This window comes from Myxocyprinus asiaticus, chromosome 40 (genome assembly GCF_019703515.2).
Source record: "Myxocyprinus asiaticus isolate MX2 ecotype Aquarium Trade chromosome 40, UBuf_Myxa_2, whole genome shotgun sequence".
NCBI lineage: Eukaryota > Metazoa > Chordata > Actinopteri > Cypriniformes > Catostomidae > Myxocyprinus > Myxocyprinus asiaticus.
Window position 1 is genome coordinate 26,583,615 of NC_059383.1, and position 25,009 is coordinate 26,608,623.

Sequence of the window (25,009 nt, forward strand, 5' to 3'; positions counted from 1 at the left end):
CAGAATCCTCTGACCGCACGCTGCTTACGCTGCTGCCTATCTGGATGATATCATTATTTACACTAACAATTGGCAGCGGCACCTGCAGCATTTGAGGGCTGTCCTGAGGTCATTGAGACAAGCGGAACTCATGGAAAACCCAAAGAAGTGCACAATTGAGTGGGTGGAAGTACGGTATCTGGGCTTCCACTTGGGTCACGGGCAGATGTGGCCCCAAATTGATAAAACCAGAGCGATTGCAGCCTGACACAGACTTAAGACCAAAAAGGAGACAGTTCCTGGGGCTGGCTGACTATTATTGTAGGTTTGTGCCTAATTATTCAACCATCACCAGACCGCTGACTGATCTGACTAAAAAGGGGGCTCCAGATCTGGTCCAGTGGACGGAGTCGTGTCAGTGGGCGTTCACGCAAGTGAAAGCTGCACTATGCGGCGGGCTGTTATTGCACTCTCCTGACTTCTCTCTCCCTATTTTATTGCAGATGGACACATCGGACAAGGGGTCTGTCCCAGATGGTGGAGGGGGAGGAGTGCCCCGTGCTGAACATTAGTCGCAAACTCTTACTGAGGGAGACTAGGTACAGCACGATAGAGAAGGAGTGTTTGGCCATCAAGTGGGTGGTCCTCACTATCTGTTGGGGCATGATTTCACCCTCTGTTCGGACCACACCCCGCTCCAGTGGCTCCATTGCATTAAGGATACCATTGCGTGGATCACCCGTTGGTATGTAGCTCTCCAGCCTTTTAAGTTTGAGGTGGTCCACAGGCCGGGGGCGCATATGGATGTGGCAGATTTCCTCTCTAGAAATGTGGGGTTGGGGGTGGGGGTAAGTGACAGGCCGGGTAGCTCCCCAGCCTGAGTTGAGTGATGGGGGTATGTGGTGATGTGCGAGGCCGAGCAACGTCTGTGGAGGGCAAGGCTGAGAGAAGAATGGTAAGGATTGACACCTGTGGGATAATCTCTTTAACAGCTGTTTGTGTTTGAAGTGAGACCTGGGAGTGACAAAAGGGCAGTCCGAACCGCCGGAGGAGGGGGAGAGCAACACTTCAAACGCCTGAGTGTGTGCGCATTTAAGTGTGTGTGCTCAAAAGCCACATTGCTTACTGTAAATAAATGGCTTCATTGAGAAAAGAATACCCAGAGTCCCGCTTCCTCCTTCCGACATATCCAGTGACTTGTTACACACTTGTTCTTACTCTTTTTAGAGTTATCTTCGAACAGTGATTCCCAACCAGGGTTAAAATATCACTTAAACTATTACGGCAGTCAATAACTTATTCATGATTTTTCTTTTCAACAAAATAATGTGAGCAATGTGTGCAAGTTTTTTAAACTTGAGTGGATGAAACAAGCTACAGGTGCATCTCAATAAATTAGAATGTCGTGGAAAAGTTCATTTATTTCAGTAATTCAACTCAAATTGTGAAACTCGTGTATTAAATAAATTCAATGCACACAGACTGAAGTAGTTTAAGTCTTTGGTTCTTATAATTGTGATGATTTTGGCTCACATTTAACAAAAACCCACCAATTCACTATCTCAAAAAATTAGAATATGGTGACATGCCAATCAGCTAATCAACTCAAAACACCTGCAAAGGTTTCCTGAGCCTTCAAAATGGTATCCCAGTTTGGTTCACTAGGCTACACAATCATGGGGAAGACTGCTGATCAGACAGTTGTCCAGAAGACAATCATTGACACCCTTCACAAGGAGGGTAAGCCACAAACATTCATTGCCAAAGAAGCTGGCTGTTCACAGAGTGCTGTATCCAAGCATGTAAACAGAAAGTTGAGTGGAAGGAAAAAGTGTGGAAGAAAAAGATGCACAACCAACCGAGAGAACCGCAGCCTTATGAGGATTGTCAAGCAAAATCAATTCAAGAATTTGGGTGAACTTCACAAGGAATGGACTGAGGCTGGGGTCAAGGCATCAACCACACACAGACATGTCAAGGAATTTGGCTACAGTTGTCGTATTCCTCTTGTTAAGCCACTCCTGAACCACAGACAACATCAGAGGCATCTTACCTGGGCTAAGGAGAAGAAAAACTGGACTGTTGCCCAGTGTTCCAAAATCCTCTTTTCAGATGAGAGCAAGTTTTGTATTTCATTTGGAAATCAAGGTCCTAGAGTCTGGAGGAAGGGTGGAGAAGCTCATAGCCCAAGTTGCTTGAAGTCCAATGTTAAGTTTCCACAGTCTGTGATGATTTGGGGTGCAATGTCATCTGCTGGTGTTGGTCCATTGTGTTTTTTGAAAACCAAAGTCACTGCACCCGTTTACCAAGACATTTTGGAGCACTTCATGCTTCCTTCTGCTGACCAGCTTTTTAAAGATGCTGATTTCATTTTCCAGCAGGATTTGGCACCTGCCCACACTGCCAAAAGCACCAAAAGTTGGTTAAATGACCATGGTGTTGGTGTGCTTGACTGGCCAGCAAACTCACCAGACCTGAACCCCATAGCGAATCTATGGGGTATTGTCAAGAGGAAAATGAGAAACAAGAGACCAAAAAATTCAGATGAGCTGAAGGCCACTGTCAAAGAAACCTGGGCTTCCATACCACCTCAGCAGTGCCACAAACTGATCACCTCCATGCCATGCAGAATTGAGGCAGTAATTAAAGCAAAAGGAGCCCCTACCAAGTATTGAGTACATATACAGTAAATGAACATACTTTCCAGAAGGCCAACAATTCACTAAAAATGTTTTTTTTATTGGTCTTATGATGTATTCTAATTTTTTGAGATAGTGAATTGGTGGGTTTTTGTTAAATGTGAGCAAAATCATCACAATTAAAAGAACCAAAGACTTAAACTACTTCAGTCTGTGTGCATTGAATTTATTTAATACACGAGTTTCACAATTTGAGTTGAATTACTGAAATAAATGAACTTTTCCACGACATTCTAATTTATTGAGATGCACCTGTATATGACTTAAATTCAGTCTGTTTGGTGAGGTGGGCTGCATCAGGGTGGAAAATAATGGGATGGACAGTAACAGGATGAAAATTCCAAGCCACTAGATGGTCTGTGAAAGACATCCAGCATGTTTACATATTTGTAAACATAGTGATGATTTTATTTATGATAAATCCAATCAAGGGACACACACACAAAAAAATCCAATCAGTGCTAAAATTAAACATTCACCACAAAATAATACATGCTATTGAGAGAATGTAATACTAAACACTTAAAGGGATAGCTCGTCTAAAAATGACTTTCTTTTTTCTGCAGAACACAAACAAAGATTTTAGAAGAATATCTCAGCTCTGTAGGTCCATATGGTGAATGGTTGCCACAACTTTGAAGGTCTAAAAAGCACAAAGGCAGCATACAAGTAATGCATACAACTCCAGTGGTTAAATCCATGTTTTCAGAACCAATATGATAGGTGTGTCACATTCTTCACACTTTCACATTCTTCTTTTGTTTTTGGCAATTTCCCTTCTTTGTGCATATCGCCACCTACTGATTAGGGAGGAGAATTTATAGTAAAAAAGGACTTAAATATTGATCTGTTTCTAACACACATACACCTGTCATATCGCTTCAACTGATGGGGTTGTGGGGTACACAAAACAAGACTGGGAAACACTGCTACAGTGATGAAATGCAAGGAAGCAAAATCCTCCAAAGACCTCAAGATTCAACCAGTAAACACAGACTTTGCACAGAGTTTAGAGGAGATGGGAAGGTAACAAGACATACGTTTTTTTTTTGTTTTTTTTTTGTGGTCTTGTTAACACAACAAAATCCCCCAGAAGGCTGTCCTGCTGCTATATAGACAGGAGGAGGTCTAGTTACATCAGCAAGACAGCACCAAAGCACCTTACAGACCATGTTACAAGTGGTGAAACAGGAAACAGGCTGTTGCCACAGTGCCAACCAATTTCACACAAGCACCTGGAATTCAGTCAAAATAATCAGCTGCAAGCCCTTAAAATGCAGCTACTTAATAAAACGGGTTGAAACAAATCATGTCACATTTTAAGGACAATCTGTAATCATTGTCAATCTTTAAAACCATAAAACAGAGGGGAATCTTTTAGACCCTCAAAACTGTGTATAAAAGTTTACTTTTACTTGATAGTCACACCACATGACATTTTTAAAGTCATTAAAACCATTTTTTTTTTTAATTATAAGTGTTAAAAGATGTTTTGAGGCCACCATATGTGTTATATTTACAACTTACTAAGTGCAGAAATGGTGTTCACATCTATATTGCACTGCTCAATTACGAATTATAATGCTACAATGTACCACTGAATGGGCATGTGACAACAAGGAAATACCTAATAAATAAAATTGGACCTTGCAAATAAATCTTCTTCATGACAGCACTCAAAGGGTTAAGTGTGTTATGTCAAACCGGCATAACGCTTCAAAACATCTCCACAGCAACAGAGAAAGTATAAAGTATAAAGAGGTGCTCTCCATTAAGGAAATGTCAAGGTAATTGTAAAGCTCTCACTGAGGCACTGAATCTACCTTGTGTTTCAAAGACACAATTTCCACTGTAGTATCTCTAAAGCATTTGAAAGCTTTTTGTATCATCTTGCAAAGAAATCACATTAATTCAAAGCACCAAAATGCAACCTCGATAATGTTTCATATAGTTGGTTTATATACTATTTATATGAAAGAAGGCCAAGCTAATTATTTTGTTAAGAATAGCTCCTGCATACCAGTGAGTAAGGCATGATAATGAAGACCTCTCTCTTTGTCCCGATGAGAACACACGTCAAACAAATAGGCTTTAATGGGCCCATCAATGAAGTCTGCTGCAAAATCAAACATCACCACTCCAAACATGACGACCACGATGGCCCATGTCCTTTTCAGATCTCTGTCCTGCACTGTGGCTGGAAGAGACAACATAAGCTTAGTTTCAGCAAATGGAAGCAACACACGTATTATATGTGCTACAGACAAATGACAGCTTTTGAATAATGATTATTCATTTGAAAACCACAGTCAAGAAATAGTGAAAGAAAGAACACAATTTTTTTCCCAAGTGATGTTTAAGCTTTTTTGGTAGTCTTTCACAATTAAAAATTGAAGAGAGTAAGAATCCTGCTAATTTGAGTTTCTTCTTATTAGAAATTTCCTTCTTCAGCATTTTAAATGTGTGTGCTTGGTAAAATAAACAAATGCCCAGTACTACAAATTATTAAAATTCTAGTCATGCCACTATCATTTTAGTACAGGAAAATGTAATAGGAAATTTTGGTCAAATAGGCTAAAAACGCAAAAAAAAGCTGTGAATTTATTAAACAAAGGTTCAGTTTCAGTTTAATATGAATTAAATACAACACCAGACCCCAATGCTGTAAAAAAAATTCTGAGAAATATCTATGTTTTATACCTGTGTCTATTCCACTGGACAGAACATGACTAATTTTGATGTTTACTTTCTTTGATCATTTGAAAATGGTACTTGATTTAACACGAAAACACAACAGGAGACAAACCAATTGTAACCAATTTTTTGAATCATTTGCTGTTCCCATGTCTGGTTTGCTTCTTTGGCCATTATATCCATTTATATAAATCCCACCTTGTGACATTTTCAACAGTCAAGGGAAAGCTAATGAACTAACTGCTTTTTTAATTACATTGCATTTTACTGAACCTCCTGCCAAAGAAGTTACAGAAGTAACATCTGTGCATTACTTAGACAATTCAGCTACACTAACCTGATGTCACCGCATCGCCGTTTAGAAATAAAGTTAAGCCCACTAACATCATAATCCCCAGTAACAATATGTATGGTCGCCTCCGGCCCCATGGGGACCTACAGTAGTCGCTTGCCGAACCAGTGACAGGCTGCAGGATGAAGCCCAATATAGGGCTAATGAGCCACACCAGACTGTACAGGCGCCTGGGGAGTCCAACGCTCAGCAACACCGGCGTGACAAATGCCGCCTCAACAGCGTAGCAGAATTCCCTTCCAAACATGACCATGCCGTGCATGATAAGCTTTCCTCTGGACCTCTTAGGAGGCTCCACCACTCCAAACACAACTGGTTCCATGGTGTCCACATTATCCCCTTTTGGTCCACAGTCTGTTGGGTAGTGCTCCATGGAAGTGACTGGGCTGTCTGGTGCAGAGAACCTGCAAGGCTGCTGGTCCTCGGTTAAGAGAGCAATGGTTCTGGCTCCCTGAGTGGTTCTGGATGGCTTGAGACTAATTTCTACTGCATAGCAGAGCAGTAATGCTCTGGAGTAGGATTTATAATGTGATCTGAGCTCAGAAAAGAGGGAGGTGGTGCTGGTTTGGGTGAAGGAAGTTTGTAAGCCTTGCCTTTTCCCTATGTTGTCAAAGGCCTCTAGTGGAGTCAGTTGTGACAAAGATTATAAGCTTTGGATATTTCCCCCTTCCTCCCACTGGATTCAGGGTTTGAACGGGTTCGAAGTTCACTTGCAAGCCAGCATCAACAATTCATAGTTAAAGGGATAGTTCACCAAAAAATGAAAATTCTGAAATCATTTACTCACCACTGTGTCGTTCCAAACTCTTTTGACTTTTTCTTCTGTGGAACACAACAGGAGATGTTAGGAAGAATGAGAGGGACTGAAAGCATCACCTTCCACTTTTACTGTATGTTCCATGGAAGAAAGTATGTCATACAGGTTTGGAAGGACAATGAGGGTGAGCAAATGACAGAATTTTCATTTTTGGATGAACTGTCCCTTTAACTCAATAGCAAATATCTGTCAGATAAAGACAGGAAAAAATAATGTTAGGTTAGTTTTGATTGAAGCCTATCCAAACCATGCGGACCTTAAAAGGATTCTTTTGTGATCATGAATACCGCAATCGCCCATTAGGTAAATCAAGTGACGTACCATGTGATTCCTCCACAAACTGCTTTAAGGGGGTTGGACAAAGGAGACAGTGTATTTACTGCTGGAACCAGAAACTCCATGTAAATGAGACTCTGTGACGAAGGTCTCTCCAACCCAATGTGATATTCCCTCCTTATAGATGACTAAACTTTGCTGCTTTGGTTTCCTCCAATCAGTCATGAGACATTCACAGAGTCTGTTAAGACATCATGTGAGCTGCAGTTTGTCCATATCCATTGACTTCTCACGGAACACCATCCACTCTCTCGGATTTAATCAACAGAGGCCAGGCTATGGATCACAGGGAACTCGTGCCATATGGGTTAAAATGCCACATTCCACACATATCTCTACAGTATATGAATGAGGAATGATTTTAGGCTAGAGCAGTTATGAATATTTTTATGTAACACATTCCTCAGGATGGCAAATAGGATTTGCCTGAAGGGAAAGAAGGCAGAGAAAAGAGGTGATTAAGAATGTTATCAAGAGAGGAAATAAATATTGTTGTAAAGCAGATTTAATCATTCAAATCTCAAGGATGATTTTATTATGATTTCATTGCAATCTTCAAAACACAAATATACAAATATTCTCTTGATATGTAAGATCTCTGATCGAAATTAGTAGAAAATACAGGCCACACAAGAAACAGTAATTGGAAGAAAGAACTGGCAGCTGTATCTTAAAGGGATAGTTAACCCAAAAGTGAAAATTCTGTCATTATTTACGAACCCTCATTTTGTTCCAAACCCATATGACTGACTTTCTTTTGTGGAACACAAAAAAGAAACTGTTAAGCAGACTGTTAGGGACTGACAGCCTTGTAAGATGTAATGAAAGTGAATGGTGATGAAGGCTAACATTCTGCAACATCTCCTTTTGTGTTCCATGAAAAGAAGAAAGTCATAAGGGTTTGGAATACCATGAGGGTGAGTAAATAATGTCAGTTTCATTTTGGAGTGAACTATCCCTTAGTAAGTGTTTCTACATTCTGAAAGTAGCTGGGGCTGCTGAAAATGTCTTTGAATAGGTATGAATAGGTATACAGTGATTTTCTTTTTAACTCTTACCAATAATGCCAGCACTATGATTTAGATCAAGGATGATTCATCGGCAGATATTTCACTCTATTAATTATGACTCACACTGAACTGTTTTTGCTTAAGGCACTTATTAATCCAAGATTTTCTATTCACCATTTAAGTGGTACACTTTGATCAAACTAAATAAAATGCACTCACAAGTACTTGAGTTAATAATTCAAAATAGTCTTAAAACATTCAGACAGTTGATATTGAATATCCTTTAACAGCTTTTCAGTGATACATATTTAACTGCTGACAAAAAGAGTGATGTTTAGGCCATTACAGAACCACTGTACCAATAACAGATGAGAGTTGCATTAACTGGACATCATAACTAAGCACTTGGCAGTCTAGAATCAGTTAGCTTTCTTCAACCGTAGTACCGAGTGGTTTGCAAGGGAGAGTCATTTTGTTTTTCGAGAGTCTCCCCTCCTAGACTCACTCATTGAGACAGAAATAGAGTTCAAGTGTTTCCTGTGCTGCATCACTGGATGAAAAGTTTAAAGAGAGAGTTCACCAAAAGATTAAAATTCTGTCATCACTTACTAACCCTTATGTTGATTCAAACCATATGACTTCTTGCTTCTATGCAACAAAAAAGGGGAATTTTTGAAGAATGTCCTGGCTGTTCTTTTCCAAAAAAATTTTGTGAATGGGGACTAGGGCTGTCAAGCTCCAAAAAGGCCCCATGAAAAAGGAATTATACTGTATATAGTTGTACTATATTCCAAGACTTCTTAAGACATACTATAACTTTGTGTGAGCAACAGACCGAAATTTCAGTCGATATGTATTTATCTTCCTCGCCGAACCTCTGAAATAGATTATAAAAAGTTGTATGTACAATGAAAATGGCACATTGATGCCATTTGACGGCACTGGCAGCAAACCTATTTGGTTATTGCATGTCTTGTGATCACATGTCATTAATGTCAAACTTAGCACAATATGTCTAGTTCCACTTCACTGCAAAAAAAAAAAAAAAAAAAATTCATTTTCTTAATTAGTATTTTTGTCTTGTTTTCCAGTACAAATATCTAAATATTCTTAAAACAAGATATATTTACTTGACAAGCAAAATGACTTAAGATATTAAGTCTTGTTTTTAGAGAAATCTGACAAAACGTTATGCTTAAAAAAATTTTTTTTACCCCATTGCCAATTTTTTTTTTTTCTGGTTTAGGCATAAACCTCACAAAATTTAGTTAGATTTCTCTGAAAAAATACAAAATATCTATGCCATTTCGCTTGTCAAGTAAATGTATCTTGTTTTATGAATGTTTTGATATTTTTACTGGAAAACAAGACAAAACTACTAAATAAAGGGATAGTTCACCCAAAAATGAAAATTCTCTCATGATTTACTCACCCTCCTGGCATCCCAGATGTGTATGACTTTCTTCTGCAGAACACAAATGAAGATTTTTAGAAGAATATTTCAGCTCTGTAGGTCTTTACATTGCAAGTAGGTTGCCAAAATTTTGAAGCTCCAAAATCCACATAAAGGGATCATAAAAGTAATCCATATGACTCCAGTGGTTAAATCCATGTGTTCAGACACAATATGATAGGTGTGGGTGAGAAACAGGTCAATATTTAAGTAATTTTTTATAATAAATTCTTCTCCCTGCCCAGTAAGGGGCGATATGCACGAAGAATGTGATCACCAAAAACAGAAGAGGGAGAAAGTGAAAGTAAAGGGAAAATGACTTTGATCTGTTTCTCACCCATACCTATTATATTGCTTCAGAAGATAGGGATTTAACTACTGGAGTCTTATGGATTACTTTTATGTTGCCCATATGTGGATTTTGGAGCTTCAAAATGTTGGCACCCATTCACTTACATTGTAAGGAACTACAGGGCTGAGATATTCTTCAAAAAACCTTTGTTTGTGTTCAGTAGATGAAAGAAAGTCATACACATCTGGGATGGCATGAGAGTAGAGGTCTTCACAGGTCCACCCTAACCCGAGGACCCGAGACCCGACCCGGGACCCATACGGGTTCGGATCCCCGTTTTATATGGTCAGTCGGGTCAGGTCCCATTCTATTGCTGCGGGTCCTGGGTCTGTTTAACATTATGTGTAATACCCAAGTCGCTACGAGAAGACCCGGCCGTGATCAGACAGCGCTGATGATGATGGTGCTGTGTGTGTGTGTTGTAACTTGCAACATTGTAAAATTAGAATGAGAAAGTGTGGTAAGGAAATATGGTGAAAAACGGAGTAGAGCCACAACGAGCTGAGTGACGTCAGAGGCAGAGCAGAGTGAAGGCACACGATAGCAAATTAGCAATGCTAACGTTAGCAGCCATGGCAATGAACGAGCAATCGTTATTATAGTTCAAAAGGGCAAACAGTCGAAGTTATCTTATACGAGATACAAAAAAACTACAAAGCTGATTCTAAACAAGTCGCATTTGTCATCCATCACCGTGACAGCAAGTGGACTTTTGAAGCTGAAATAATGAGTGGATTAGCTATGCTGTTTCAATCAGCAAGAGAGGAATCACAGAAAACCTGGATGTATTTTACCAACTTTCTTGGCAAGGAGGATGGATTATATGTGTCACGGCCAGGCACAGGGGAGCAGGCTACTAACGTTACATTAGGTAAGACACAAACTTTTGTTTTCACAACTTGTAAATTAACTTGTTAATAGCAATCAGCTGTGATTCGGTCTGTGTCTATCGGCCGGGTCCGGGTCCCAGCTTTCAAATAATAGACAGGTCCGGCATTTCTCAGTTCTACATTGGTACGGGTCCAAGCTTTCAAATAATAGATGGGTCCGGTTCGAGTAGTACATTACCGGGTCTCTTTGGGTTCGGGCACAAATTTCTGGACCCGTGAAGACCTCTAAATGAGAGTGAGTAAATGATGAGAGCATTTAAATTTTTGGGTGAACTAACCCTTTAAGAAAATTATATCTTTTTTGTTGTTGCTTTTTATGCTTTTTTGAATTTGACAGCCTCAGTCCCCATTTACTTTCATTATATGGACAATTATAGACAGGATATTCTTCAAAAATACACCTTCTGTGTTCCACAGAAGGAAATCTTGCAGTTTTAGAACGACATGAGGGTGTGTAAATGATAACAGAATCTTCATTTTTAAGTGAACTATCCCTTTAAAGAATCTCCAACCAGCCCCTTCAACTTATAGGCGCGCTTTTGCTTCATTACACTCTACGATACCAGCAGACAGAAGCTGTTCTATCTGCGCTTGCTCAAACCCATACTCCTGCAGCACAGAGCGAGTGTGCTCTCCAATGAAGGGATCACGCAAGAGGCAGGGCTCCGCAGGGGAGCGGGACAGAACGGGTGCAGGGCGGGGACTTATCTCCCCCTGAGCATCCTTCAAGAACGATCCCCTTGCCTGGTTGTGGGGGTGAGAGAGCACTTCATCCAATGAAAGCACAGGAGTGACACAGGCATCTGTCCCATCAAAGATCCGACCCCACTCTGCCCGTGTCTTGGTGGCAAACACCTGGGTGAACGTCTGCCTGAGCTCTGGCCAATCAGTTACACTCATTTGTGCAGGCAAGTCAGCAGCATCCAAGCCCAGACCTGTGGCCAGACAGAATTAGTTAGCAAATGAGAGTTAAAAAAGAAGAAGAAAATCAATACAGGAGCTTAGAGGACAAAGATCAAAGACATCATGAAGGACTATGAATCCAGAAGCCATCAGTATATTACACTGTTCACAGTAGGTGGCTTTTAAAGAAACTCTCTTCATCTGAGGGTCAAACATGTATAGCAATAGAGTCATTATGGTTTCAAAGCAAGACGAAGTGTGGCACAGTTGCACTGGGATGATCAGGGTGTTAGGAGAAATCCTTATGCACATACTAATAAGCATCCCATGGCTTCTCCCTAATCTTTGCATGCCTTTGCAAATATCGACAACCTTGCAGCCAGTCTGATGTGACCCTGAGAATCATTTGGCTAAACATGTCATTTGTTTACCGATGTACTTCAGGTTACATTTTTATTTCAAGTTAATTAAGCAGCTAAACTGAATTTACATACTGATGTACACAAGTGCACTTACATAAAACTGCTATTGGGGTAAATATTGTTTACGTAGTTCGACTGATTGAACATGGCAATAGCAATGTCAAGGTCTCTGGTTTGATTACCAGGTAAAGCACATAATGATAATACGTATAGCTTCAATGCAATAAATCCACCGGGTACACGGGAAACAAATCAGTGCAGATTAGAATCAGTGTCTAATGTGCAAACTACCATTATGCCATGCCTCTGATGTTTGTCATGTACAAAACACAAAACTACATCAGCTGAACACCTACAATATATTGCATTGACCTGACAAAATGCTTTTGTAACAGGGTTAAACAAAAAAAAAAATTTTTTTCATTCAGGGGCAATATTTGCCACCTGGATATGATGTTAGGGGGCATTTTGTACAGTACCTTTTATAGGGCATTGTTTGGAACAAATACAAAATATAAGGTGTCATCTTTTTATGTGAAATCCTTGAATGAAATCAGTTGATTAACATACATTCTCAAAACTAGATTAAGCATGTATTACCTCTCAATCATAAATTCAATCAACATCTAATTATACTTTATACAATAATATGTATAATTAAGCCAAAATAGAGGAATTCATTATGGAGGCATTTTTGCCCCTATATTTTGAATTTCAGGAGTATTTTTGTCACTTTCAGTGGCAATTTTGCCCTGAGCCCCCCTTAATTTCTGACCTTGCTTTGAAATGCAATTGACAGTCATATTGGCAAAACACGTCCTACAGTTCAGGGCCATTTTCGAGAGGGCAATGTAATGCACTAACCTTGAATAAGCTGTTCATAGAACTGAGACTCGATGGCTCCCACAGCCACATACTTTCCATCAGATGTACAGTATGTATCATAGAACGGAGCACCACTATCCAGCAAGTTCTCCCCACGAGGGTGATTCCACAGGCCGATACTGTGAGACTTCCACATAAAGGAGCCTACATACGCTGCACCTTCCACCTGAAGAAAAAACACACATCTGATGACATGAATCAAATTATTGCCTATTCAGTACTTCATTCCTGTCATTCTGTCATGCAGAGTACGACTGTGTTGAGTTTTTAGATTTTTTACACATTAACAAGGTCATTTTATTCTTTTACAATAAATCAATAGGTTTGGTTTGAAGGTTGGTAGGGACATGTTGCAAAGGGGTATAATATGCTAAATATGTTGGTATTAAAAAAACTTGAGAAAGTCAGTCTGGTAATATACTGTAGGAAAAATACTGTAACATATTTTCCCCATATAACAAGTTACATTTCCTATTTCTCTGCCCCACCATATTAAATATTAGCCTGTTTCAATAAAAATATTAGCCATATTCAATAAAATACTGCGATTGGTGCATCCTGAATGACAAAAATAACAGATGCCACATGACAACGGCATTTATGCGCTGCTTCAGAAGAGGTAGGGCAAGAGTTTATACATGAAAAATTATACTACGAAACTTTAAAAGTCATTCAAATGAAAATTACAACATAGTATAAAGTTAAAGTATTTTCTGTGTGGTAAAATTGCCCAAATGTTGGTAAGGACATTTCTGATTTTCTGAAAGTTGGTTGGGACATGTCCCTACCATCCCTACCGAAATCTATGCCTATGGTTGAAGGTTGTATTGAGAGAAGGGAAATCTCATTCTAGACAACATTAAAAAAAATCTGGGAAGTGCAAGACGAATCATCAATATTTTGGTCTGTTTTTCCCAGATGAGGAAGGCTGTAAATATAAAAATTTGTATACTGATGTACAGTATACAGCTAATTTTGTAATACCTAATTTTGGAGTAGACAAACATATAAATGGCTTTAAATCTAATAGACATCAACTAAAAGTAACACAACTCCTATTCTGATTTCATGGGGTCTCTGCAGCGCTCTGCAGAAGTTTGCAGAAAGACTTCCACATTATTACAAAACAAAGTACTAATTTTAAAGAATACTAACACATTTAATGCAAGTTTCAAATAATTTCTGAATGAGGTTCACATCTAGTTCACATCAAGACTAAGGTTAAAGAAAGAGGCCACCAAGCAGATTGCTTAACGGGCTAAATATGTTACACTTACATGAACATACTAAGTATTCCAGAAACATTTTAACTGAAAACAAACTTTTGTAGGTCAAATTTTCCAGACTGATTCATAAAAATAAATACACATGTATTTCAAAGACTGCATCCTTGCAAAATGAACTTAAATTTATACAGTATATTCCACAGAGGACCTTTCCGCTAGTCAACCCTGTCTTCAAAGGGATGTTGACAATCTGGGTTTCTATTTGAGCACACTACTGGCCTGATCAGCGAGATGCCACTCTCCCAGAAAATGCCTAAATCTTGGCCTTATAAGTTATTTCTCCACACTTCTGTCTTCATTATTTTTCACCCTGTTGAAAAGACCAGCACCAAACCAGCACTAGCCAGTGTTATGCTGGTCCAAGATTATCTTTTTCGTAGGGCAGAGAAAAACAAATTTATCAGTGCACATGTGGAATATTTATCCTTGAACAATAGTTGTAAAAGATAATGTTTGATGTTAGGCAATGTTTTTTTCTTGCCAACTTGGTGTCCAGGAAACAAAGAAGATAAACAGCTGATCAAAGGCATGAGATGCGCAAAAGGTGGAGGGGTCAAATGTTACTTATTACCTTCAAGCGGCAGTGTAGGCAGCCCCAAAATAAATGTTGTTTAATGAAATCTGAGTGACACTACTGAAACACTCAAGCATTTCTAACAAGTATTCAAAGAAAAAAACATCAAAAACATAATGGCTACAGGGCGTAATACATCCAAACTGGCATGCAAGTGTGTCACAAACACCATTTGCCTGTCATGGGTGTTAATAATAGTCAAACTACACGTTTTATCAAAGAGTGGCAAGGTGCCACTTATGGGAATGTGCTTTGGATATCTTCGCTGCCTAACAGGCAAACATCTAATCATCATTACCACAGCTCTTGCCCACACTCAGATTAGCTTGGCTCATCCATGATGTACTGTACATACATCAGAAGCCACTTTCCCGCAATTTATTTCCTATAGAATTGTTCTTTAGTGGCACAGATCAGAACTTGTTTGAGCAAATTACACAGCCTCAGTCAAATCAGAGGACCATTGTCTGGTAATAATAAACTATAAGGAGAGAACAATCCACTCTTATTCGTGGTCAACAAAATGCATTTAGAAGTGATCAGAAGTGCAATTTGTTGCCCTCGTCCTTCATAATTTCATAATGGCTTGAAAAATAACTTAATATCAACTTTTTACTACAAATTCTCCTCCCTGCCTAGTAGGTGGCAATATGCATGAAGAACGTGAATCGCCAAAAACAAAAGAAGAATGTGAAAGTGAATGTGGAGATTTATAGTAAAAAGGACTTAAATATCCATTTCTCACCCACACTCATCAAATCGCTTCTGAAGAATAGATTTAACCACTGGAGTCGTGCGTATTACTTTTATGCTGCATTTTTGTGCTCTTCAGAGCTTCAAGATTTTGGTACCCATTAATTTGCATTGTATGGACCTACAGAGCTAAAATCTTTGTGTTAAGCAGAAGAAAAAAAGTCATACAAATCTGGGATGGCATGATGAGAGAATTTTCATTTTTGGGTGAACTATCCCTTTAAAGCATGCTTTTTTCAGAATTCTGCTGTATACGCTATCGGCTTATAATATGATTCTTTCGCTTGCCACCAGCTGACATACAGTTGATTTAGATGCATTCAAGCCAAAGACACTCTCTCACTATGGAATCACTCGAAGAAAGCAATAAAAAGGCCCCTGAGCAAACACTTTCCTCAACCCATGAGGAAATGTCAGATGCTAATAATACAAGCAAGTAATTTCTGCACACGGAATATCAATGACATTACCGGGAAAATGTAAAGCTGTGGGGATTTATTATCAACCACAGGGATGTTTTTCAATTAATACACTATTTATTAATATGGTTTCAAATATAGTGAAGACCGATGAAGTATAAACATCTCAGGGAGCTGTAAAAAATTAAACTAATATTAGAATTTCTCATGATTGAGCGGCCAACTCCTCTGGGCCCTAATTTCCATATTTTATAGGTTAGCACACATTAATGATAAGCTTTGCAGCAAAATATTTCACAGTTTAATTTTTTAATCCACAGGTTAAATTTGAATAGACAATGACTGTAAATTAGAAGCTAGTTAGTTAGTAACTTTCTTTCTTTTGCATACAAAGCGAATTGTATTAAACTGATTTAGAGGAACATTTATAAGGAGTCAAGGAACCACTCACACTTTTTGACCGATGAATTTCCTTGACTTTTCCTTGACCTTTTAAATCATTTGTGAATCCTGGATATGGATTCTAAAAAAAATTATTTTGATTCAGACCGATTTACAACATAATTCTTTAGTTCGATCCTGTCTGAAACTCTCTTCTTCAGAAACTCTCCTGTCATGCAGTGCTACTGTGTGCTTGCAGTTCTGTGTTCAAATGATGCATGTGTAATGGATCAGCTGGAGGCATGTGCTGTTATGTATTGTGTATTTTCCATTGATCACTATATTAAATCCCCACGGTTTATGCTTAGCCTGATAAATATATTTTGACTTGATGAAAAGTAATACATTCTAACTAAACACTATATAAATTATCACAGGGCAGCCCATATATGCCAGTGTAAGTGGAGGACACCCTATGGTGTCCTCCTCCCGCGAAACCCACAGGGTCGGATGGCAAAATGCTCAGGGGGACCCTACACCCTCAATATTCTCCTAACACAACGGTCTCTTGTGTGTTTGTGTGCAGACGGGTTTTGGAAAGAGGGGCATGGCTAATTTAATGGCTAGTCTGATGGAAGTTCCAGAATGGCTAAAATCAACTACAGCGCCTTTAAATGAGATGCGTTGTCTATGCTGCGACTGGAGACATTTTAAATAGCAAATTCTGGTCATCAGAACACATTAGGGATAACGTCAAGACGACTTTGTGAATTGGTAGTTTAATGGGAATGAAATTACGGGCCTGTGACATTTCAGTTTACGGTTCAGTATCAATTACCAAAAAGTACAAATAAATTACGTAACTGGTTTGTTGTGTGTTAGTTGGGATCCTCACACAACAACCATTACTATGGCTTGCAAGCAGGTTTTACTCTACACAGTAGCAATATCAAGCCGATGAATAATACATATTCACTACAGAAATTTCCATGACTTATAAAGTTTCTGTTCATTTAATTGACTGTTCTAGGCCTGAATGATATTTGCCAATCTCAAACACCCTGACATTTCAAGGTTTTCCATTGTCGTGGGAACCCTGAATGAACACAGAGAATGATAATAATCATAGTAATTCTATTTTGTGTTTCTTCCTAATTGGGAAAGACCCTTACTAATAATACGCACAGGTAGCTAAAAGCAGAAGTAAATAAAGGCCACTTGAAAGAAAAAGGAGCAGTAGTTATAAAAAATAAATAAAAAAAAAGGAGCAACATGCTGGACAGAAAATTTAGTGACAGTGTTGAAACAAACAAGGTTTGTAATGGCCTTATTTCAAACAGTGATTGATAAAACCAGGTAAAAGAAAAGGTTTTTAGCAAAGAGAAAAACAATACGCGACACAACCCTCAGTCTGAGATAGCTTTGATTGTATGGAATGAATGCCTGCCAGCAGAAGTGCATCGGAATTCTAATTCTAATTCTAATTCTAACTTGCTAGTTTTTAAATAAATAGCACCCTTCTCAGCTAACCAGCCCCAGAAACAATTCCATTCAAAAGAGTCTGTGGGAATTGGTCTATTGGTATTTCAAAGAGAAGAAAAAATAACAATTTGTTGCCAGGAACCAATTTTAAGGCAAGGTATAGATTCTCACCATGCTCGCATCAATGATCTGGCCCTGTCCAGACCTGCTTCTCTCCAGAAGAGCCAACACAATTCCAAACGCACACATGAGACCCCCTCCTGCAAAGTCTGCCACCAAATTCAGTGGAGCATAGGGTTTCTCCGAGCTACGGCCCAGCATGGACAGCAAGCCTATTATAGAGAGAGATAGAGAGTGAGAAAAAGATATACATAATGAGAACGGAATATTGAAGACCTGTGAATCAAGTAAGAAAACAATTCCATGAAGGATTCTTCAAATGGCTAAGTAGCTAATGTGTTATTTGTAAATCACAGTTAAAGGTCAGCTAGAAATACCACCAATTAAACCATACCTGTCACGAGCTAGCATTAGTTCATGACTTCTGTATCTTCTACACTACAAGAGATTAGGAAGTGTTAAAACACAAAGAGAAATCATTGGGCATTATTCTATTATTCTGCTCCCATTAGCAGTGGAAGCTTTGTCAGGAAGTACATTGTCATAATGTTTTTGTACTGTTAACATACATAAAGTCACAGCAAAAGGAAAGCTAAAGGCTCAAAAATCGTATCTAACTGTCCCTTTGTGCAGTAACAAGGTCTTTTAGTGTTCTCTATACATAACACAAACATGCCCCTAATCATAACATCAAATGGGCCAAACTCGACCTTCACAACCCATTGACAGCATCCCAATGGAAAAAATGAAACTCTAACAAGACAATTCATGAATGTTCATGTTAAGCGAACAATTTAAATGTACAGTTGTGCTCAAAAGTTTGCATACCCTGGCAGAAATTGTGAAATTTTGGCATTGATTTTGAAAATAGGACTGATCATGCAAAGTCTTTTATTTAAGGATAGTGATCATATGAAGCCATTTATTATCACATAGTTATTTGACTCCTTTTTAAAATCATAATGATAACAGAAATCACCTAAATGGCCCTGATCAAAAGTTTACATACCCTTGAATGTTTGGCCTTGTTACAGACACACAAGGTGACACACACAGGTTTAAATGGCAATTAAAGGTTAATTTCCCACACCTGTGGCTTTTTAAATTGCAATTAGTGTCTGTGTATAAATAGTCAATGATTCTGTTAGCTCTCACGTGGATGCACTGAGCAGGCTAGATACTGAGCCATGGGGAGCAGAAAAGAACTGTCAAAAGACCTGCGTAACAAGGTAATGGAACTTTATAAAGATGGAAAAGGATATAAAAAGATATCCAAAGCCTTGAAAATGCCAGTCAGTACTGTTCAATCACTTATTAAGAAGTGGAAAATTCGGGGATCTCTTGATACCAAGCCAAGGTCAGGTAGACCAAGAAAGATTTCAGCCACAACTGCCAGAAGAACTGTTCGGGATACAAAGAAAAACCCACAGGTAACCTCAGGAGAAATACAAGCTGCTCTGGAAAAAGATGGTGTGGTTGTTTCAAGGAGCACAATACGACGATACTTGAACAAAAATTAGCTGCATGGTCGAGTTGCCAGAAAGACGCCTTTACTGCACCAATGCCACAAAAAAGCCTGGTTACAACATGCCTGACAACACCTTGACACGCCTCACAGCTTCTGGCACACTGTAATTTGGCGTGATGAGACCAATATAGAGCTTTATGGTCACAACCATAAGCGCTATGTTTGGAGAGGGGTCAACAAGGCCTATAGTGAAAAGAATACCATCCCTACTGTGAAGCATGGTGGTGGCTCACTGATGTTTTGGGGGTGTGTGAGCTCTAAAGGCACGGGGAATATTGTGAAAATTGATGGCAAGATGAATGCAGCATGTTATCAGAAAATACTGGCAGACAATTTGAATTCTTCTACACGAAAGCTGCGCATGGGATGCTCTTGGACTTTCCAGCACGACAATGACCCTAAGCACAAGGCCAAGTTGACCCTCTAGTGGTTACAGCAGAAAAAGGTGAAGGTTCTGGAGTTGCTATCACAGTCTCCTGACCTTAATATCATCGAGCCACTCTAGCGAGATCTCAAATGTGCGGTTCATGCAAGACGACCAAAGACTTTGCATGACCTGGAGGCATTTTGCCAAGACAAATGGGCAGCTATACCACCTGCAAGAATTTGGGGCCTCATAGACAACTATTACAAAAGACTGCATGCTGTCATTGATGCTAAAGGGGGCAATACACAGTATTAAAAACTAAGGGTATGCAGACTTTTGAACAGGGGTCATTTCATTTTTTTCTTTGTTGCCATGTTTTGTTTTATGATTGTGCCATTCTGTTATAACCTACAGTTGAATATGAATCCCATAAGAAATAAAAGAAATGTGTTTTGCCTGCTCACTCATGTTTTCTTTAAAAATGGTACATATATTACCAATTCTCCAAGGGTATGCAAACATTTGAGCACAACTGTATGTTTAAGATGCACAGTACTCTGTATGCCTGTCAATAAAACTGTTGCATGAAATCATAAATGGTTCAAGAAACCATTTGTCTGATGTATTGGGCACTCAGGTTTCATTTTGCCCCAGACTCTGTATTTTGGGTGATGGAGCGGTCATCGATGTAGAGAATAGACACACAGACACAAGAGTTGGGTCCTAACCAGTGTCATGATTGCCAGACAGATAGTTTTAAGGGGATGGAGGTTGGTTGGAGCACCCTCATTTCAGGAGTGGTGCTCGGAGATGGGGAGGGTGGCGGCCTTTGAAGAGGGGTCATTTAGAAGACTGGGGAAATTTAAATGTTTGTGGGGAAATGGGGTGGATATCTGGCATTTCTGGATGTGTGATTATTATTATTATTTATTTAATTCTGTGTGTGTGTCTATAATCATGTATGACCACTGGGATGTTGTTGATTCTGTGCATATACACTACCGGTCAAAAGTTTTGAAACACTTGCCTAAAATGTTTCTCATGATCTTAAAAATCTTTTGATCTGAAGGCATATGCTTAAATGTTTGAAATTAGTTATGTAGACAAAAATATAACTGTGCCACCATTTTAATTTATTTCATTATAAAACTAAAATTTAATAAAAAAAAATAAAAAAAGTTTTTGAAATTGATGACTTGGACCAAATAATAAAGAAAAGCAGCCAATAAGTGCCCAACATAGATGGGAACTCCTTCGATACTGTTTAAAAAACATCCCAGGGTGATACATCAAGAAGTTGATTGAGAAAATGTCAAGAGTACATGTCTGCAAATTCTAGGCAAAGGGTGACTACTTTGAAGATGCTAAAATATAACACAGTTTTGATTTATTTTGGATTTTGTTTAGTCACAACATAATTCCCATAGTTCCATTTATGTTATTCCATAGTTTTGATGACTTTACTATTATTCTACAATGTAAAATAAATAAATAAATAAATAAATTATAATAAAGAATGAGTAAGTGTTTCAAAACTTTTGACCGGTAGTGTATGTTTTGTTTTTCTGTGTTCAATATGTGAATCAATAAAAAATGGTTAATCAGTAAAAAAGAAACCATTTGTCTGATTCATTTGCAGTTATTCCTCACTGGAGATGGTAACTTGTTAAAAATTACTCTGAAATCCAGCTGCCAAGATAATGCATATTCATACTGTACAAACACGGCTCATTTACTATCTCCTACAGAGTGGTAAAACGGTTTATTAAATTATAGTATATACAGTGGCCCCAAAAACTATTTTAGCCACATTTAAAATGTATGGAAAAAGTATGTCATTGCATTTAAAACAAAAAATCAAATAAAGAACGATAACACAAGCACACTTTACAAGCAAAACACTTCACAAAAAGACATTTGGTTTTAAATTAAACAACAATCAGCCGGATTTCATGAAAATGACATGACTGTGGCAAAATTTTTGCAAAATAATATCACATGGTGGTTCATTAAACATATTGTGGTAGTTCGGAGGTGAAATGTCCACTGTGTGGTGCTAAAAGCGAGTTAAATGTTCTACCGAATGGATGAGGCTTTTGAGATTGATGCTCTATTGAGTTATAAATCAACAAAACCTACCTCCCTACCCTAAACTTTAAACCTAAATCATACCAGTGGTGACATAACAACCAAATGTGACATGAAAAACGCAATTACTGAAGCATCCACTTAACTTTTTGGTGCTTCTATGACACTTTTAGCTCACATGTCGACATGTGTGCTCTCCAGGACTCGTATCCCAGTCCTTTGCATCGCAAACCCAACACTCTTTCAGTTGAGTTACTGCACAATCTCATCTTGCTCGAGCAAGCTTGTAAATGTAGTTGGTTATGTAATGCAAAGGTACTGTAAAAATGTATAACCTCTTGTGTATCAAGTCATGTTCTATAAAGTAACATTTTTGTTAAGATGTCAAAGCATTGCGTAATGAACGGAGCAAAAACGGAGTATTTATTAACTGATAATCTGCCATTTTACTTTTGATTTGGGTGAAAGTGATTAAAAGTCATTGCTGTGGTAGTGCCTAGTGTTCACCAGAAATGTGCCACTTTATATACAACAAGCCATATAAAAATAATTTCACAAAAGTAAAGAATAACAAACCACAACTCAGCTTGTTTCCACAGGAAGAAAAAAATACATGATAAGATTGTTTACAATATAGAATATAAAGTATATTTTGTAATAAATGGAGCCATAGGCCTAAACTGCTCCATCTTTCAACCTGACAAATGCTGGTTTTCAGTTATGCCTCAATGTGGAGGGCACAAAATTCAAAACTCTGCTTGAATTGTCAAGAGAAGTGCTCCACCAAAGAAGTTTGGAACCTCACACCGTTAGGTCTTTGTAATCAACTCTGCTTTACAACCACTGTGTGATTGATCCTAAGGGCCTTCTGGGAAAGCTCACTAGCAGAGGTTAAGGCTAACAGTGGACTTTACCTGACATGGCCAGGTAGTTGATATCGTGGCCGGCAGCCTTGGCGTACGATCCGCTCTGGCCGTAGCCGGTGAGTCGAGTGTAGATCAGGCGTGGGTTCTCTTTTAATAAGTCATCAGGACCTAATCCCATCTTTTCCATAACACCTTAATTATGTCAGAGAGAGCAATGTGATAAAGAAGCACGAACAGAAGGTAATTCAATTGGAACTTAGAGGACCAGAGGTTTAGATAAGAACAAATTATTCTTGTTTGTATTTTAAATTAGAATTAAATCAGGAAGAAAAAATAATGGCAATCACCATCAACCCTCCCCCACCCCAAAGACAAAAACAACTGTTGTGAAATCAGCAAGCTTTTTTTCATTAATCAACAATGTTTTAATTAAAATGTGTAAAATTATTCAGACAAAGGCACAATATAAACAGAGGTTAATGGTACAAAATCAAAGACTACTTAATTTGCAAACAAAAAGAACTACTTGTGATAAAACTTATTTTTAGTTAAGTTATTTTATTTTGTAACCACTGCCATCAAAACTGCAGTAATAACAAAAAGTCACATTTGAAGTACACAAAAAAGCCGCAGAAGCAGTTCTAGAGTTTATTCCATTTGGGAATGAGAGATCGGGCATCACTTGAAAAATTATTCATGGCATTTTGTTAAAGCATGTTAAAGCATGGCTGACATTGCTGATGTAACAACAAAAATAAAAATAAAATAAAAACATCTCAAATGATAGGAGCTGGTATTAAAACCAACCTGATGTGCAAAAAAGACATTCAAGCAGTAAATACTTGGCATCAATTAGCTAGAGAATGTATAACTGACAAAGAGGTCATTATTGGGTGTATAATATTGTAATAAAAGCTATTTATTTTGAATGTGCAAAAAAGTTTGCTCTTTTGACACTGACCTTTACGATAAGGCTCCAAAACCACATCTGACTGGACACACAATCTTTTCAAAATTTCTACACCTTTGGGACTCTTTAGATTCAAGGCTACAGATTGTTTGCCTCTTCCTTGAGTATCAACAGTCATTGACAACTTTGTCCGGTCTACCCGGATCACCCTTGCACCAAAGTCTGCCAGTATCATCCCGCAGAAGGGTGCCGGAGCCAGCCCTGCCAGCTCTATAACACGCACTCCTTTCAGAGCCATACTGGGGTATGCTGATTTAAAAAAAAAAAAAAAAAACAATTTCAGTCATTACACTTAGCAACAAACACCCTCACAGTACTTTCCTAAACAACTGTTTGTCACTACAGACTGTGAAATTGTCCTGATTCAGGACGTCAGTGTGTGAGATCACAAAAGGTTCATTGTGAGGTGATTTGATTTAACATGAAATAATTTCTGTTGCAGGTGTAGCTAATTAGAATTCCTGACATTATCACATATAATAAGTGTGAGATTTTCAATTTTCAAATTTCAAGTTTTGTTTTGTTTTGTTTAGTTTTCAGTAACTGTCAAATAAGTGTGAGGATAGTATTCATGGAAGACATTTAAATTCCTTTATTGTGTCTTCTTTATTATAAAGAGTCTCAATAATTTATGACCTCTCCTATCTCATGTACACAGTTACTAAAGGACCAGTGTATTAAAAAAAAATAGCATGTGGAGTGGTGGAAAATATCAGACAAATTAAACATCAGTACATAACAAGAAAAAACAAATAGCATCTTTACTAGTCAAATTTTGTTTTTGAAACGATCATGCCACCTTTATACAATATAATGTATAATGTATCATACACAAAAAGTCTCATAAAGACTTGCGCATCAGTAAAACACTGTGCATAGTCAACTGACAGTTGTTATTTGGGTCACAGATCATTCCAGTTGTCAAATCACAACAAATGAAACGCTAAACTGCAGATAACTTTTTGTTCGAATCTTTCTGTCCAAAACACCTCTGCATAAACAACGCCTCGTAAAAAATAGGGGTCATGACTTTGTTATAAAATACACACAACATACCTTTTAAAGTTTGCACTTCGGACTATAGGGCTTGACGCGTGTTGATGACGCAAGCTCAAACGATTGTGGGTGTTGTAGTTTTAATGACTCGTTGCCAAAATATGTATCTCTCCTCAAAGGTTGATGGCATCAGAATGTATCATTGTATGAGAATATCCTTTGTCCTACGATTAAAAAAAATAAATAAATAAATTACAATAAACTTGATTTTCACTTTGTCTCATTTGTTTTTATGTCTCCTTAGTCATTTTAGGAGAAACATCTGAGACAAAGATACATAAATAAAAAATAACTGAGATCAACAATAAGTATCCCTTACAAGATTTC

At 38.2% G+C, this 25,009-nt stretch overlaps 2 protein-coding genes across 2 annotated transcripts in view; both read right to left on the reverse strand.

Moving 5' to 3' along the window:
• LOC127430924 (membrane-associated transporter protein-like) overlaps positions 1–6,358 on the reverse strand; it is a gene marked incomplete at its 5' end in the record, with an annotated part of 28,235 nt that extends 21,877 nt beyond the window's left edge. Inside the window, 2 exons of the mRNA XM_051681064.1 lie at positions 4,699–4,875; positions 5,710–6,358. Of these exons, the coding sequence (XP_051537024.1) occupies positions 4,699–4,875; positions 5,710–6,358 (826 nt within the window). The remainder of the gene's footprint in view (positions 1–4,698; positions 4,876–5,709) is intronic.
• Positions 6,359–9,823: 3,465 nt separating this feature from the next.
• amacr (alpha-methylacyl-CoA racemase) lies at positions 9,824–24,729 on the reverse strand. Its single transcript, XM_051681699.1, has 6 exons — positions 24,683–24,729; positions 23,618–23,875; positions 22,705–22,848; positions 17,859–18,019; positions 12,772–12,958; positions 9,824–11,517 (listed from the first exon to the last, which is right to left on the reverse strand). The coding sequence occupies exons 2-6, from the start codon at positions 23,862–23,864 to the stop codon at positions 11,108–11,110; spliced, it is 1,149 nt and encodes a 382-aa protein (XP_051537659.1). The 5' UTR covers positions 23,865–23,875; positions 24,683–24,729; the 3' UTR covers positions 9,824–11,107.
• Positions 24,730–25,009: the final 280 nt, after the last annotated feature.